Consider the following 14,987-nt stretch of genomic DNA (forward strand, 5'->3'; position numbering starts at 1 on the left):
ACACCAAGAAAAGAATGCAAAGTAGTATTTCAAAATAGTTTAGTTTTTATGTATTATTATAATTCAATCTTAGTTACGTAGAAGATTAAAATTAGGAAGCCAAACAGATAGCTGTTTGCAGGCTGTTAGATATCAGAAAGATCTGTCTCAATTTTCATTAATTCACAATGGGCTGCACAATTTCCAAGTCTTAGCCTTCTTGTGACACAGAGACAAGAAATCCAAGTTTGGATTTGGGCTGGTCTTTTAAAGTACGTATTACTTTTTTTTTCTCTCTCTCTAAATGTTTCTAAAATATCTGCTCCTCAAAACTTCTAACAGATGGAGCGATTCTTCATAAAATTAGAAGCAAACTAGAGTTAAACAGGAATTTTGTGCAGAGCAGCTATCACTTTTGCTTATAATGCAAATACAACAGCTACAAATAGAAACCAGGAAAGAAAAAAATGCAGTTATGAAATTCTTAAAGTGTGTTTATCATAGAATGGTTTAGTTTGGAACTGACCTTTTAGATCACCTCATTCCAGCCCTCCCTCCCACTAGACCAGGTTGCTCAAAGCCCTCTCCAGCCTGTCCTTAAATGCCTCCAGGGAGGGAGCGTTCATAACCTCACTAGGCAACCTGTTCCAGCATCTCACCACCCTCACAGCAAAGAATTTCTTCCTAATATCTAGTCTAAATCTATCCTCTTCGAGTTTAAAGTCATTTCCCCTTGTCCTGTTGCTACATGCCCTTAAAAAAATAGTCTCTCCCCAACTTTCCTGTAGGCCCCCTTTAGGTACTGGAAGGCTGCTATAAGGTCTCCTCGGAGCTGCATTTTCTCCAGGCTAAAGAGCCCCAGCTCTCAGCCTGTCCTTGTAGGGGAGGTGCTCCAGCCCTCTGATCTTCCTCGTGGCTCTCCTCTGCACCCACTCCAACAGCTCCATGTCTTTCTTGTGTTGGGGGTCCCAGAACTGGGTGCAGTACTGCAGGTGGGGTTTCATGGGAGCAGACTATAGGGGTATATTATACTTTAACAAAAATCTAAGTGATATTTTGGAGAAAATAATGGAATAGCTTTCCAAAATTTCACTGTTAGAAGAGCCTAGCACAGTTCATATGATTGGGAGTATCATAGAGATGTTTGTAAGGAGATAGCCTTACAAATATTGTAAACCAGCATAACTGGAAAACAGTTAAGAAAGAAAACTGCTGGAGTGTGACTATCCACCCACACACCGAACTTCCATGAAGACAAAATACTGGGACTGCATGTTGTAATTTTGAGTAGTGAAGACACCTAGTGGCTGAGTCCATAGCCAGCGTAGACAGTAAAACTGATCATTAAAGGGATGTGTTCTGAGCACTGTAATTTCTGCTTGTGCTAATGTTGCCCGAAGTTTATGCCAGGAATGCCATAGTAGTAATTGATACGTAATCTTTGTATCCTCATTATAAAGCTGAAATTTTAATCAGAGAGCAAAACAGTGAGAGAAAACGATCACTCAAAAATAGGTAAATAGAGTTTAAATTTCATGTTTGTTCCTCCTGATTTCATGAGCACAAGGAAGGACCTTGGGAAATAGGGAGGGGTTTTGTTGCTGTGGTCAATATCATCGTCTTATTACAAAGCCCTAAAGCATTTCTAATGTCCTTTGACTCTTGTAAAAAAAAAAAAAAAAATTTGGAGGGAGGGAGTGGTGGTCAATCCTGCTTTAGATGACTGGTGCATGTGATCAGATCCCTCTTTATATTGTTTACATTGTTGGACATTAGGAAATACTACTTTTCTCAGAGAGTGGTCAGGCACTGGAATGGGCTGCCCAGGGAGATGGTGGAGTCACCGTCCCTGAAGGTGTTTGAGGAGTAGTATAGATATGGCACGAAGAGACATAGGTTAGTGGGAAATCGTGGTGGTAGGTGGATGGTTGGACTAAATGATCTCAAGGTCTTTTCCAGCCTCAGAGATTCTATGATTTTATAACAATTTTGAGGGGTTTCCTTGACTTCCTCAAAAAGTGAGAATGTTATGAGTTCATTCCAAGCGAGGTGAAGGGAAGACTGGCAACTGGTTTGGACTGAGCATTTTCCTCAGGACGAGGGGAAATGGTTTTAAGTTGAGGGAGGGGAGATTTAGGTTGGACATCAGGGGGAAATTCTTTACAGAGTGGTGAGGTACTGGAACAGGCTGCCCAGAGAGGTTGTGGATGCCCCATCCCTGGAAGTGTTCAAGGCCAGATTGGATGGGGCCCTGGGCAGCCTGGTCTAGCATTAAATGAGGAGGTTGGTGGCCCTGCGTGTGGCAGGGGGGTTGGAGATTCATGATCCTTGAGGTCCCTTCCAATCCTGGCCATTCTGTGATTCTGTGATTCTCCCTACTGAAGTTTAACAAAAAGTCAAATCTTTGACTGCTCTCTATGACATTTTGATGTTAGCTTTCTAAATGCACAGTTTCTTGTTGGTAACTTTGTGAAAATGTTTGAACTTAAGATAGGAGCTGCCATCTGCAAGTATTATATACAGGGATGGGGAACAGAATAGGCCCTGCATAATCCACAATGAGATGGTTTTGGGCCTGCTCTGAAAGCTCATGCTCACAAGTCCATGTGAGCAAATGGGTTGTACCCTAGAGTGCTGAAGGAGTTGGGGATGTGGTTGCCAAGCCACTCTCCATCATCCTTCGACTGTCCTTGCTATCTGGGAATGTTCTGGTGAACTGGAGACTGGCAGATATGACACCCATTTTCAGAAAAGGCTGGAAAGATGATCCTGGTAGCTACAGACCTATCAGTCTCACCTCGGTGCCGGGGAAGTTTTGGAACAGAAACTGCAGGAGTCATCATGGATTAACTAAAGGTCAGCCAGGGGATCAGGCCGAGTCAGCATGGGTTTATGAATGGTAGATCCTGTTTGACAAACCTGATTTTGTTCTATGACAAGGTGACCTGCTTAGAAGGTAAGGCTGTTGATGCTCAGCTGGGTGAAACACTGGCTGGATGGCTGAACCCAAAGAGTTGTGGTCAATGGAGTTAAATCCAGTTGGCAGCCAGTCACGAGTGGTGTCCCCCAAGCTTCGGCACTGGGGCCACTTCTATTTAACATTTTTATTAATGATCTTGACAAGGGGATTGAGTGCAACCTCAGTAAGTTTGCAGATGACAGCAAGTTGGCAGGGACTGTTGATCTGCCAGAGGGTAGGGAGGCCCTTCAGAGGGATCAAGATTCTCCTCTGTTGGTTCTATTTGTTTATTATATATTCTTTTAAGATCTTAAATGGTAACTTATATCCTAACTTATAAATAAAAATCTGTCCCTGAATTTGAGACTAAAACACAGTGTTTTTTTAAAAAATGTTTTAAAGATTTTGCTGTATATAAAGCACTTCACTAAGTAAATGTAAAATAACTAGAATTTAAATATAAAAGTAAACATGAATACACTATCAATATATTTAAATATAAAATAACTATTTACCAAAGAAGGAAGGCACAGTTCTAAACTGACAGTTACACATCTATTCAAGTCCTTATACATTTAGTTTAGGCTTGAGAGCATTTGAAGATGACAAAAAAGAGATGTCACTAGATGGCACTGACTTCTACTACATGCAGTGTAGTAGCTTCTTCGCTATGTGCAAATCGGGCCTCAGCTGAATCCTTGCAGATACAGATTCTTTAAAGAACTAAGAGTTGAATGCAATACAAAAGCAACAACTAGCATAATTTGGTGCATTGGGAACTATTTTAAGGAAGAGGTTCCAAAAGTATTGGAGTAAAGTTAGAGCAGTCCCAAGAGGAGGCTCAAGGAGACCTTATCGCTCTCTATGACATCCTGAAAGAAGGTTGTGATGAGGTGGAGGTCGGCCTCTTCTCCTGCATAACAGCAATAGGACAAGAGGGAATGGCCTTACATTGTGCTGGGGGACATTCAGGTTGGGTATTAAGAAAATTTTCTTCTCTGAAAGAAAGATGAGGCAATGCAATAAGCTGCCCGGGAAGGTGGTTGAATTACTGTCTCTGGAGGTGTGCACGGGTTGATGTGGCACTGAAGAACATTGGCTATGGGTATGGTGGTGATGGGCTAGGTGATGCTACTGGTCTTTTCCAACCTTGATGATTCTATGATCATCATTACTGTTAACTTTGATGGATATAAATGAGGGAAATATCTATGTAATGCTCCTTCTGTTCTGTCCCAGTTTCTTTCTAATGACAAGACAAAGCTGTGTGTTTTGAGGGCTGTGTTTTCCCTGTTTCCAAGTTCTTAGGCATTGGCCTCTAACTGCATTAAGGTGGGAGGTGATGGGCTCAAGTCTGCTGAAAATTACCTTCCTAACACTATATGTAGCTTTATTGACTTGAATTTATTGAATAATCTAGTCTCTAGGCAAACATCTCTCCTCCAGAGATTTGCCTGTCAGCTGTGATCACACAGCTTGCAGAGTGTGCTGTCCCATGGACTATGGAGTGGTCCCTGCGGCCTGTTCCCATCCTGTATTACTGTAACTCACTGCTAAAGGAAGAGTCAGTTACTTCTTGTCTGTGCAGGCTCTTTCCTTTATCACAGTGAATTTCTCTGCATCTCCCTGCCTTTCCTGAGCAATTTCAGTTTAATCAGATGAGCTGAGTCTTGATAAATCCACAAGCATGTATCTTGCATCTGAAGTGCAGAATGAACAAGGGCCTGTAAGTGCAATGAAGTGTAGGTTAAAAGCCTGCTCAGGGTTTTACTGCGGATAAGCACTTTGCAAAGTGGCTATTCTAATTATTTGATTTGTTTTATGGCAACGATTGGCTTCAGAGATAAGGGGAGGGAGGAAGCAATTTAAGGCTAATTACAGAAGAATTAAGGTAAGGAGGTCTCATTTACTGTAGTGAAATCTAATACTGAATATGGGAGCTGTTTTGTACCCTAAAGGACAGATTGAAAAACAGTTGAGACAAACCAATGTATAAGAAAATCTTAACAGCCTCAGAAGCTTACAGTTATTTTTTTTCTCCAGCTTTGAACAGAATTGTTGAATGTACCCTATCTCCCTTCTGCATTGCTATAGAATACTCTACTAATGAACTGAAAAAAAAGAGAAAAAAAAGATGATTTATTTTCCTCAGAAACACAGTGGTTCTCATTGAAGAGAAAGAATGGACAAGAGAAAAAGTATCTGAAGTGAAAGTAAGAACTTTCTAATGAACATGTGATCATGGAGCACATGATGATATGAGAGTACTGATCACTTCACTGCACTTAATTAATCCTCAGTTTTAATGTCCTCTCCCTGTACACTGCTGAACTGGAGAAGATGCCTCTAAATCATGAATATAAACTGCCTGTACTTGTTTGGGGTTCAGCTGAAGACAAGCTTTGCACACCTGTGATCTTATGTTCTCCTCCAGCTCTAGCAGAAATCTTCTAACCAAACGGATGCTATTTTACAAGACTAGATCTTCATTTTTTTCTGTTTTCTGAAGCTTAAAGTGAGCCATAGAAATGGGAGGCTTAACAGCATATCTCAAAGGGAGAAAAGGCTGAAATAGATATTCAGGAATTGTTTATTTTATACTTTTTCTATTTTACACTCAATATACAACATTTGGAATTGGTCAAGGCCAAGGGACAGTTGCTGTAGCTCTCTGCATCCCATCTTAGTCTGCAAGTTTTACTTCTAAGATGTACTGTCTGCTTCTGAATATGGAAGAAATAGACTTCTAGCATTAGAAAACCCACAGATTCCAAATCCTTTGTGGACTGAGGAAAGTTGAGGGATGAACAGAAAAACTTCCTTAATTGACCTAAGCAGAACTTCCACAGACTGTTTATCCTCCAGCGTCTGCTGTCCAGCCTACGTCATTCACAAATGCCAGACCTAATTAACAGTATAAACGTGGCCTGAAAGCAGTTGCTGTACTTTTAATCCCACTGCATCTTGGATGTGGCTTAAACCATGTGACTAACTTAGGAAGTTAAGATGTCATCGTAAGAATTTAGGATAGCTGCATTATTAAAATTTAAATACATACCCCACCTGATTCTGCAACAGCTTCCACACAGACTCCTACTGATGCTTTCCTATTGCATATATACATAACCTTCTTCCACAGAGGAATGTCCCAGGCAAGAAAATTTTACCAAACGGTATGTTTATTTCTTTTGTGCTTTTCCATTTGCTACAAGGGTAAAAAAAGCAACCTGACTTAGAGAGGTGATGCCAGAACATGGCTATGTGTAGGAAATTAATGACTAATAAATTCATGAATCAAGGGGCTGCAACAGCAGTTTATCACTGATCCATCATGAGATGCCAAGAGACAAGGACTCAGGAAAAGGAACCTGAAAATATTCAAACATACACTGGATTATCTTGACAGTGACTGTTATTGCTTGAATTTCATGTAGTCTGAAAGGGAGACAAGAATCTATTTTTGACCTTTTGGCAGATAGTTCGGAAGAAAAGGATTCTTCCAGGTTACAGAAGCCCTTCCTGAAAAGACCTGAAGCATGAGGCAACTATACGACCCCACATCTACAGATTGCTTTCTGCAGCATCAAAATGCACAAGAATTACTTTGGTCAGCATTCACTTGCAACTGAAGGCATGATTAAGGAACTTCTGACACAATGGAAAGAAAAATCACATACTTGACTGGCAACAGAAATTCAGTATAGTCTTGAAACATACTTCATTGGGATTGTATAGATCTACCAACAGTCAAATAACTTCAAGATACGGTGATATTACTTGAAGGGTTGCCTATTTCACTGCTCTACTTCACATTTTTTTCTGTCACCATCCATTTTCATTGCTTTGCATTAATGTTATACTTCCACTGCCACTTCTTTATTTTCTTGTTGAAATAAGAGATAATGCATAAATTGTATGAAAAAGGAGTTCCTTTATTTTTTTAAGAAAGGATCATTTTTTTCCATTACCAAGTGAAAACTTTACAAAGTAAAGTATTTCTCTTCCAATAGTATTTTAATATAAAAACTTAGATCACTTACTGTGGTCTTACTGTTCTAACAGGAAGTCCTGTGGCTGTGCAGGAAACTGAACCCAGGTAGATTCAGCCTCACTCCAGCATCTGATCGTCATTTTGTCGTCTCAGTGAAACCACTTCTGTGACCATTCACCAGAAGCAAAACATCCTTAATGATAAAACAATTGAAGACTAACAGCATTATTTACAATGAGAATCTTTGTTTAAAAAAAATTTATTTTGAAAGTTAGATACAATCTTAAAATTGTACAAAGACAACAAGCACTCAAATTACACGAGAAGTTAGCAGTGAGTACAGTGTGAACACAACAGTGGTGAGTCTTGCCTCTCTTCATATGTAAATACCAATGGAGATAACCCTTACCAAACTTCCAGCTTTTTTTTTTTTTCTCCTCCCCAAAACCCACATGATGCTGCAAAACTTAGTGGGGAGCACATCACCGTTCAGTTCAACAGAATTGATAAAAAGGGCTCTAACTAAAAATAGTCCTTCTATCATGAGAATATCCCATACTTTGCAGAACCAAGTTTCTCTCTCAGTTGAAAAACCACTTTCTTTTTCATTATATCCTGTGTTTCATTCCCTATAAGGACCTGCCAAATTAAAGGCTTGAAAATGCTCAAAAATACTAGAACTCACATTTTTCAAGAACATGCAAGCTGAAACTAATATGGTTTATATATGTAATTCACAGAACAGAGAATATTCCTTTTGTCCAGTATTTTACTCTTTGAAAGTGTTCTAAAAAATGCATTTCAGAGTCATTTTAGCTGTGAATTGGCTAAGCTAATGTACATACATGATCAAAGTACATTTTTTTTGAAATTACATGTAATTTCAAATATATTACTAAAAAATGCAGTGTTCCTGCAGAAAAAAACAAACAAAACAAACAAACAAAAAACCCCATGGAGACTGTCAAACAACACAACCACAACCCCTGTTCCAGGAATTTGTTATAACTTAGTTTTAGAAATACCAGGAAACCTCTGCTGTAAATCTTCCTTAAAATCAATAGCAATTAAAAACAAGGTTATTTTTGTCCAACTATAGCCACAACAGCAAAATTATGGTACAAACTTGACTGCTTGCAGGACTCGATTCCGAGACTTAGTGGAACCATTTTTACTTTAAAAGAAAACAACTGTAAATGTCTTGTTTGTGATTTGGGCTATGTCCATGAATACAAACATATTATTCTTTCTAGGTACCTGGAAGTGCTTTATTTTTCCACTGTTTTAACTTGTTTTAAGTATCTGTTGCAATGTTGATTTTGATTTCATAAAGTTTCAAAAAACTTTTTTTTTTAAGTTATAAGAATGCTGTTATTAAGACATCATTGTCTTACAAATTGCTGTGTGTTGAAATTCAGCCAGTTCCATTCAAAATCCTGATGGTCAACTTTCTGTTATAAGTTGGTTACAGGTTACAGTATGATTACACTGAAAGGGATCCTCACCAGGCTTATACCTTCTGTAGTAATTCTGCATTAAAAATAAATTGATATTAGATACTTCAGATACAAAAGTCACAGAATTGTATTAATTCTGTGCAAAGAGCCTAAATGTATAGACTGCTTCTTAAGTAGAAAGTAAACTTTCAATAAACTGGGTGATATAATATTGCTTTGCCTTGATGAATGAGTGACTGCTCTTAAACAGAAGCTGTAGCTATCTCTAACTTTCATTTTTAAGGTTTGTTTTGTTGTGCAAGAGTATAGTTAATATTACCATATGTTTTGTTTTTTCATTTCACTGCAAGAAGACAGCAACTGTAAAACAAACAAACACTCTGAAAAAACATGACAAACAAACAAACCCCATATTCTGCTATCGTTAGGACAGAAAAGGTTCTTGGCAGTGTACCTTTCACTTGGCTTTATAAGATTTATAAAACAGTTTTAGCCCAAGGCAGTTTATGAGCTTAAGCAAATGATATCTGCAAGCTCTTGCAATAGCAAATGATATTTGGGAAAGCAAATTTTGATATACAGGATTAGAGGAAAACAAAACCAAACCATTATTATGTTATTTGTCTGAAGTCCTACACCAGCAATTAATATCATTGACAGGATTGCCACACCTGTATGAAATCCCACTGCCTTCAACAGGGACCAATGGTACAGAACTGTACTGAGTACCCAACATACTGGCACAGGCCTTCTGCTTTTCACTTTTGTCCATTTATTCAAGCACTTCCCAATAGCAGAAGGCTAGAAGACACTGTTGTAACACTAACTCCATTTCTGCAGGAATTGCACAAAAAAGCAGTTGTTACCAAGTATGTAAGTCTCTTTTAATCCAGCAAAAGAGACTCCTCTAGAAATTAGCCACAGAAACAAAATAAGTAGGTTACTTAGTCTCTTTTAGCAAATACGTAGTATTGCTGTAAATATCCTGAATCAAAGAAATAATGTGATATTGTCAAACTTTACAGGGAAAGGAAGAGGAACAGAAAACCGGCTCCACTTGAGGGAGTTAAAGCATGCTCGCATCACTACATCCGCTGAGCAGAGCATTTCTATGCAACTTAGAAAATGCTTGACAGCTCCTTAAATTCAGAACATCTAAAGAAAATCAAGCTCTTTTTACAATGCTCCACCATTCCATTAAAAACATTGCAGAGCAAGCACTTGCATCAAGTCGACTGTTTGGCATAACAATTTGGATTAGCTTAGTGACAGTTTACTAGATTTGGGAGAGAGCAACATTACCGAACTTCTTTAACCTATGTTTAAATTTTTGTCAGTTCAATAGCTAGCATCTTGGCATAGAATAAGAAATACACCCCAGGTGTGTAATATTCCATTACAGTTTCAGAGTATACAGGCTTTCCTAGCTGTTTTTAGAAATATTTAATAGCCTTTGCAGTAACTATTTTGAAAAGTATTTTAATCATTTTACCTCCTTTGACTAAAAGGCTGAGGTGAGAAGTAAAGGACCTGCAGGGAGAGACAGAGGAGCCTCTTTCCTTGCACACTGTGAGAAGCTTGCTCAACTCCACTATTTTGTTCCTCCTCCACCCCCAGTTTAAATTCAGCATCTTTTATCTTGCTGTAAGAAATAGGCATTAGTTCCCCCTGCTACTATGATCTTGCTCCAGTGTAAGATTTGTTTGCTAGCAGCTGTGCTGTAAACCACACGTAGTTATTAGTTCGTCCACTTAGCTTTCAAAGTTTGGCACTGAAACTGGAGGGAACATATTAAACCAAGAAAAGGATGTGGAGATCTAAAAAAACAGGCATAGCAAATCTTCAGAACTTTTGGTTTTGTAAGGATAGTGGAGTTCAAAGGTCGGTACAAAAGGCCACCTATTTAGGCTAGGTAATGAGTGCATCCATCCACAGTTGCATCAAATCGGATTAGAGCATTCTAGAAGAAAAATATTTCCTCTTTTAAAACATAAGCCAACTTGATTAGGAAATTGCAATCATCCTCCCCAACAGATCACTTCTGTTAACTAACCATTTTACAACCTCTTCCACTTTTAATGTGCAGTACTTCTTGGTCACTCACGGAAAAGATTCTGGACAAAGCAATCCACTGACACGATGAACAATTCCTACTGCATCCTCTTCTTTGTGTATTCAGATGCACAGTTAAGGTAAGGGAGGTTCTCCACCCAAGTGCCTTTTTCTTAGCGTCAGTTACAGCTGGACTGAACACAGACGGGACGTACGCCAGGCATGTTCCCTGCACTCAGTGTGAGTCCTACATCAAAGTAGCTCTGGAGTCTACAGCAGGGTTAGCAACAGTCGCCGGCATACCACTTAGTTCACAAATAGATTGTCATTTCTACAATACAAAATAGCTTGTAAAACCAATATGTAACACTGTATATATGCATGAATATAAAAATAAACCACACCATCAATATGTAAAACTTCACAACGATGATTAAAACAGTTTTCTTCTCAGCGATCTTCGGTATTGATGAGTTGGTTCTCATTGTCGTACCCATCAGGCAGGTATGCTTTCCTTAGCTGCTCTGACTTAGGTATCGAACTTCCATTCTTGACATAGCGAGACAGGAAGGCTCGCACAGAAGGATGGTCGGCCTTCTCAAGAGGAATATTAGCTTCCAGGCACATTTTCACAAAGTCCTGGATGACGTTGGTTTTCTCTGTCTGAGCAGTGCTGTTGCACTGAAGGGAGGCAGTCAGAGTCCTTTGCTTCTTCCTGACATTCTGTTCTTCAAACTCCGCCTTCCGCTTTGTATGTGTTTTGGACTTGAGATGGTCATTGATTGCCGATTTGCGGACATGATTCAGAACCACATTGCAGGAAGTGCAGAAGAGTTTTCCACCATCTTCATGCAGCTCGCTGCCAAACTCAGTTACCCGATCCTGAGGAGTTACATACAAAGCAGTCTTCGAGCGGTTACGTGACGGAGTGGACTTCACTCCAAACCGTTCCATTGTGGCCTTCAGTGAGCTTTACCTGAAAGCTGAAGAAAAATGCCATTAAGACATGGGAATGATTTCAATCAAACCGTCTTGAGTGCTGACCGTCCAGCATGGTGCTAACTGCCATCTAAAAGCCAATCACATGTCAGATACGTGCACAAAACTATTACTGAACGGTTCTGCATCCTGAAGTTTTCCTTTGAAGAAGGAAGTTCCTCATGAGTCACAGTAAACTACTTTTTAGTTTCTAAGCTGCAAAGCTCAAGTGAACCCTTCAATCCATTCATCACTGCAAGTCACACAAAGTTGTTTTTTTTTTCCCCCACAAATACAGTTTAGTCTTGAAGATAAAGTTTGCCTTCTTAATATTTTAAACATGTTTGACAATTTATTAGTTATGTTGAGTCAGTATTTTTCTTGTTATGTCCTGAAAGTCTGCATTACTTGTTTTAAGAAAAAACCTCAGGCAAGAAGGCCATCACTGTCAATTTATATAGACTTAAAAAATAAAGTGATCTGAGCTTTGCTGGCACTCATCACTCACTTGGAACACCTTTCACTTTTATCCCTGCCTCAAACCTCAGCTATTAGACTTAGAGTCAGAATTTCTTTTGTCATTGCAATGAAAGTGCAACAAAAGCAGTCTGATGTGAACAGAAACCTGCATATAATTGTTTCAATTAAAAATAAAAGCCTGTTTTCTTTTTTTTTCCATGGAGACAACCACTCTGAGAAAGGTAACTGATTACTCAGAGAAGACAGCAGGACTGTCTTTAGCATCACTTTAAAATTACATTACCAAAGCAAGCAATAATCTAGTCAAGCGTACTAAAACCAGTCAGGCTCTATTTCCCTTATTATTGTTACATTTTCAATGTAAAAGACTGAAAAGCTTCCCTATGTTCAAGTTGAGGGTTTTGAGGTGTTTTTCTTGTTTGTTTGTTTTTGAGCAAAATGACAATTCAGAAATATTTTGAGGAAATCTAATAGGTTGCCTGGCTATTTACTTACGGGGATGAATGACTTGCAGGAATATTGCATTACCTCTGCTGACTACTAGACAGAAAGGGAGATCTGTGTAACTGTAGATGTGTCACTATATTTACTTAGTTACATGCAGTTTGCTGTTGTAACTTTAAAAAAATCTGCCTTTAGAAGCCACGGATTTCCCAAGTAGCTGTAAGGCAAGCCTGTCCAACTTTAAGGACTGAACAGAGCTTGTGTTGCCCAGAATGCCTTTAACTTGCTCTGGAAATAGAGCCATCAAACAGAATTCAGTCTTGACAATTTTAATCTTCAAAAAACACACTGCCGCATGAGAAGCCAACATCCTTTTTGAACATAGGAGATGACAATCTTGCCGTTAGATACTTTCCCAGTCTCTTTTCTGAACTATCATCTGCTACTTTCCAAAACTACAGGCTTGAATGATCCTGCACAACCCTATGGAGCGAGGTATTTTCTGTTGGGATCAATGGCACTGTTTGTTACCTAATGGGTTCTCTATCCCCACGAATTTCACAAACAACTGAAAGCCTCCCAAAACCAAACTTTCAACAAGTCTTATCCCAACGTCAACTTGTTGCTCAGGACTTGGAAATATCAAAACGAATCATACACAGCTTCTATCAAGATTGGAGGCAGTTAATTCTGTGAGCTGGACAAGTGCTGAATACACGGGACGTTTTTCTCCTAGTCTCAAAGGTCTGGCAGGGATTGCTCAGAAGCAAGGCCGGCTTGCCGAGCGCGGGGACGAAGCACGGCTCCGGGAGGCTGCGGGAGGGCCGATAAGCGAGCTCCGCTAACAGCTCACGCTGAGGCGGAACCACCGCACGTGCGCAGGATCTGCGGGCGACTCCGAAGGTGAGGAGGAGGAAGGTCTGCAGCGGTCCGATAGGTGTAGCCGCCTCTTTGCCAAGCGAAGCAGCCCGTAAAGTCAGAGACGGGCGCGTCTGCTTCCCGGGGCAGCGTCCCCGTGCCGACGCGGAGCGCCTGCAGCCCGAATACACGACGCGAGCACGCGTGAGCCCTCCGCCCCTCGCCTCAGGAAGGCAGCGAGCCGGGCCTTGCCTCCCGCCTACCCCGGCCCTCTCACGCCCCGTCGGCCCGGGGCCGCCCGCCTCCCGGAGGCCGCTCGGTCCTCCCTCAGCCCGACCAGACGCAGACAGGTGTGGTCGCGCCGCCCCGCCCGGCCCGGAGCGCAGACCCGGAGGCGCCGCCCCCACCGCCGAGCGCCGTTACCCGCTGGGGCCGCGCGGTCTCCCCCTGCTCCGCGCGGCCTGCGCCGGACGCTCCCAGCCACCGCCGCGCCGCAGCCAGACACAGCTACCCACCCTGGCGGCCGCGGTAGGCGGGACCTAGCAACCGGCCTAGCGACCGCCGCCCGACAGCGGCGGACGGGAGGAAAGCCGGTGCCGATTGGCTGCTCCCGAGGCGGCCGCGGGGAGACGGACGGAGAGCTAGCCCAATCGTGAGTTGGGGGCGGGCGTAAATGCCGTGATTGAGGCGTACCGAGACCAATCCGAGCTCGCGAAGGCAACCTCCGCGTTTAGTGGACGGGCGCTTCGGCCAGTAGCTGCGGAGGGCGGTGTGATGAGCGGGAAGAGCAGCCAATGAGAAGGGCTGCGTAAAGTAACGAGGAGACTTTTGCCCCAATCACAAGACGCTCCGGAGGGGCCGGGCGGAAGGGAGGAGCCAAAGGTCAGAGGTCAGCGGCGAGCCGTCTCCGCGCTGGCCGTCGGGCGGCACGCCGGCCGGCCCAATAAGCGCGCGGCGGGGGGGCGTGGCCGGACGTGAGGCGGCGGGGCGGGGGCGGCCCCTTCCGGCGCGGCGGGGCGGGGGCAGGGGGGCGCTCGGTACGCGCAGGGCGGCCGGAGCAGCATGGCGGAAGACGAAAGCGACCAGGAGTCGGAGCGGCTCAGCGAGGAGCTGGAGGCCCTGGCGGCTCCGGGTCCGCCCGCCGGCCTGCCGGCCCTGCTCCACAGCCAGTATTACTGCCGCCGCTTCTGCCAGGTGAGCGCCGCCCCGCCCCCCCGCCGCTCCTCGCCCCTCCCCCCCCGCGGGCGGCGGTGGGGCGGGTGGGGTTCGGGCCCCCGGCGCCTCCCTCTTAGCGGCGGGAACGGGGCTGTGACCGAGCGGTGGCGGGGAGCGGAGCGGAGGTGTCTCTCGGGGAGGGCGGCGGGGCTGGGCCACGTGCGGCGGGAGGAACGACGCCGGGTGGGTGGGGGTGGAGGGGGCTGCCCCGGGGCTGTGTCCTTTAGGATGGCAGAATTGGACCCGCGTACTTCTTTTCTTTTGTTTTCTTTCTTTCTTTCTTTCTTTAATTATTTCACAGAAAGCAGCGTATCTTCACGCAGGGCCAGAGGCAGAAATTAATTCTGCGATTAATTCCGTGCTCTTTGCAACCTCTGTCGGCTTTGCAAAGTAACGAGAGCCAACAGGTTGCTTTCCCTGCCCAGCGGGTGTTGATTGAAGCATGAGTTGTTGTAGGTATATCCCAACCACAGCGCTTGCAGTTCTCAGAAACGCAGCCTAGGCTTTTTTTTTTTTCTTTTTTCTTTTTCTTTTTTCTTTTCTTCAGTGTAATTACTTCATTTTATGAACTTCT

General features: G+C 42.7%; 2 protein-coding genes across 7 annotated transcripts in view; one reads left to right on the forward strand and one right to left on the reverse strand.

Annotated features, from left to right (window-relative positions):
• Positions 1-7,173: 7,173 nt before the first annotated feature.
• CGGBP1 (CGG triplet repeat binding protein 1) lies at positions 7,174-13,795 on the reverse strand. 3 transcript variants are annotated; one of them, XM_090152294.1, is made up of 3 exons: positions 13,622-13,707; positions 12,999-13,372; positions 7,174-11,421 (listed from the first exon to the last, which is right to left on the reverse strand). In XM_090152294.1, the coding sequence occupies exon 3, from the start codon at positions 11,390-11,392 to the stop codon at positions 10,889-10,891; it is 504 nt and encodes a 167-aa protein (XP_090008420.1). In that variant the 5' UTR covers positions 11,393-11,421; positions 12,999-13,372; positions 13,622-13,707; the 3' UTR covers positions 7,174-10,888. The 3 variants fall into 3 exon arrangements, with proteins under 3 accessions (XP_090008420.1, XP_090008411.1, XP_031445851.1); XM_090152285.1 differs by lacking the exons at positions 12,999-13,372; positions 13,622-13,707 and adding an exon at positions 13,714-13,795; XM_031589991.2 differs by lacking the exon at positions 12,999-13,372 and having other exon boundaries at positions 13,622-13,733.
• Positions 13,768-14,987, forward strand: part of ZNF654 (zinc finger protein 654) — a 39,080-nt gene continuing 37,860 nt past the window's right edge. The window contains exon 1 of one of the 4 annotated variants that reach the window (XM_090152227.1): positions 13,768-13,850. Coding sequence is in view for 1 of the 4 variants with exons in the window: in XM_031589992.2 (XP_031445852.2) it covers positions 14,261-14,392 (132 nt within the window). In the remaining 3 variants the exon portion in view is untranslated. Of the gene's footprint in view, positions 13,851-14,206; positions 14,393-14,497; positions 14,539-14,987 lie in introns of those variants that run through there. The other 3 variants (XM_031589992.2, XM_090152237.1, XM_090152234.1) reach the window with 3 other exon arrangements.

This window comes from Phasianus colchicus, chromosome 1 (assembly GCF_987193195.1).
Source record: "Phasianus colchicus chromosome 1, bPhaCol1.hap1.1, whole genome shotgun sequence".
Taxonomy (NCBI): Eukaryota; Metazoa; Chordata; class Aves; order Galliformes; family Phasianidae; genus Phasianus; species Phasianus colchicus.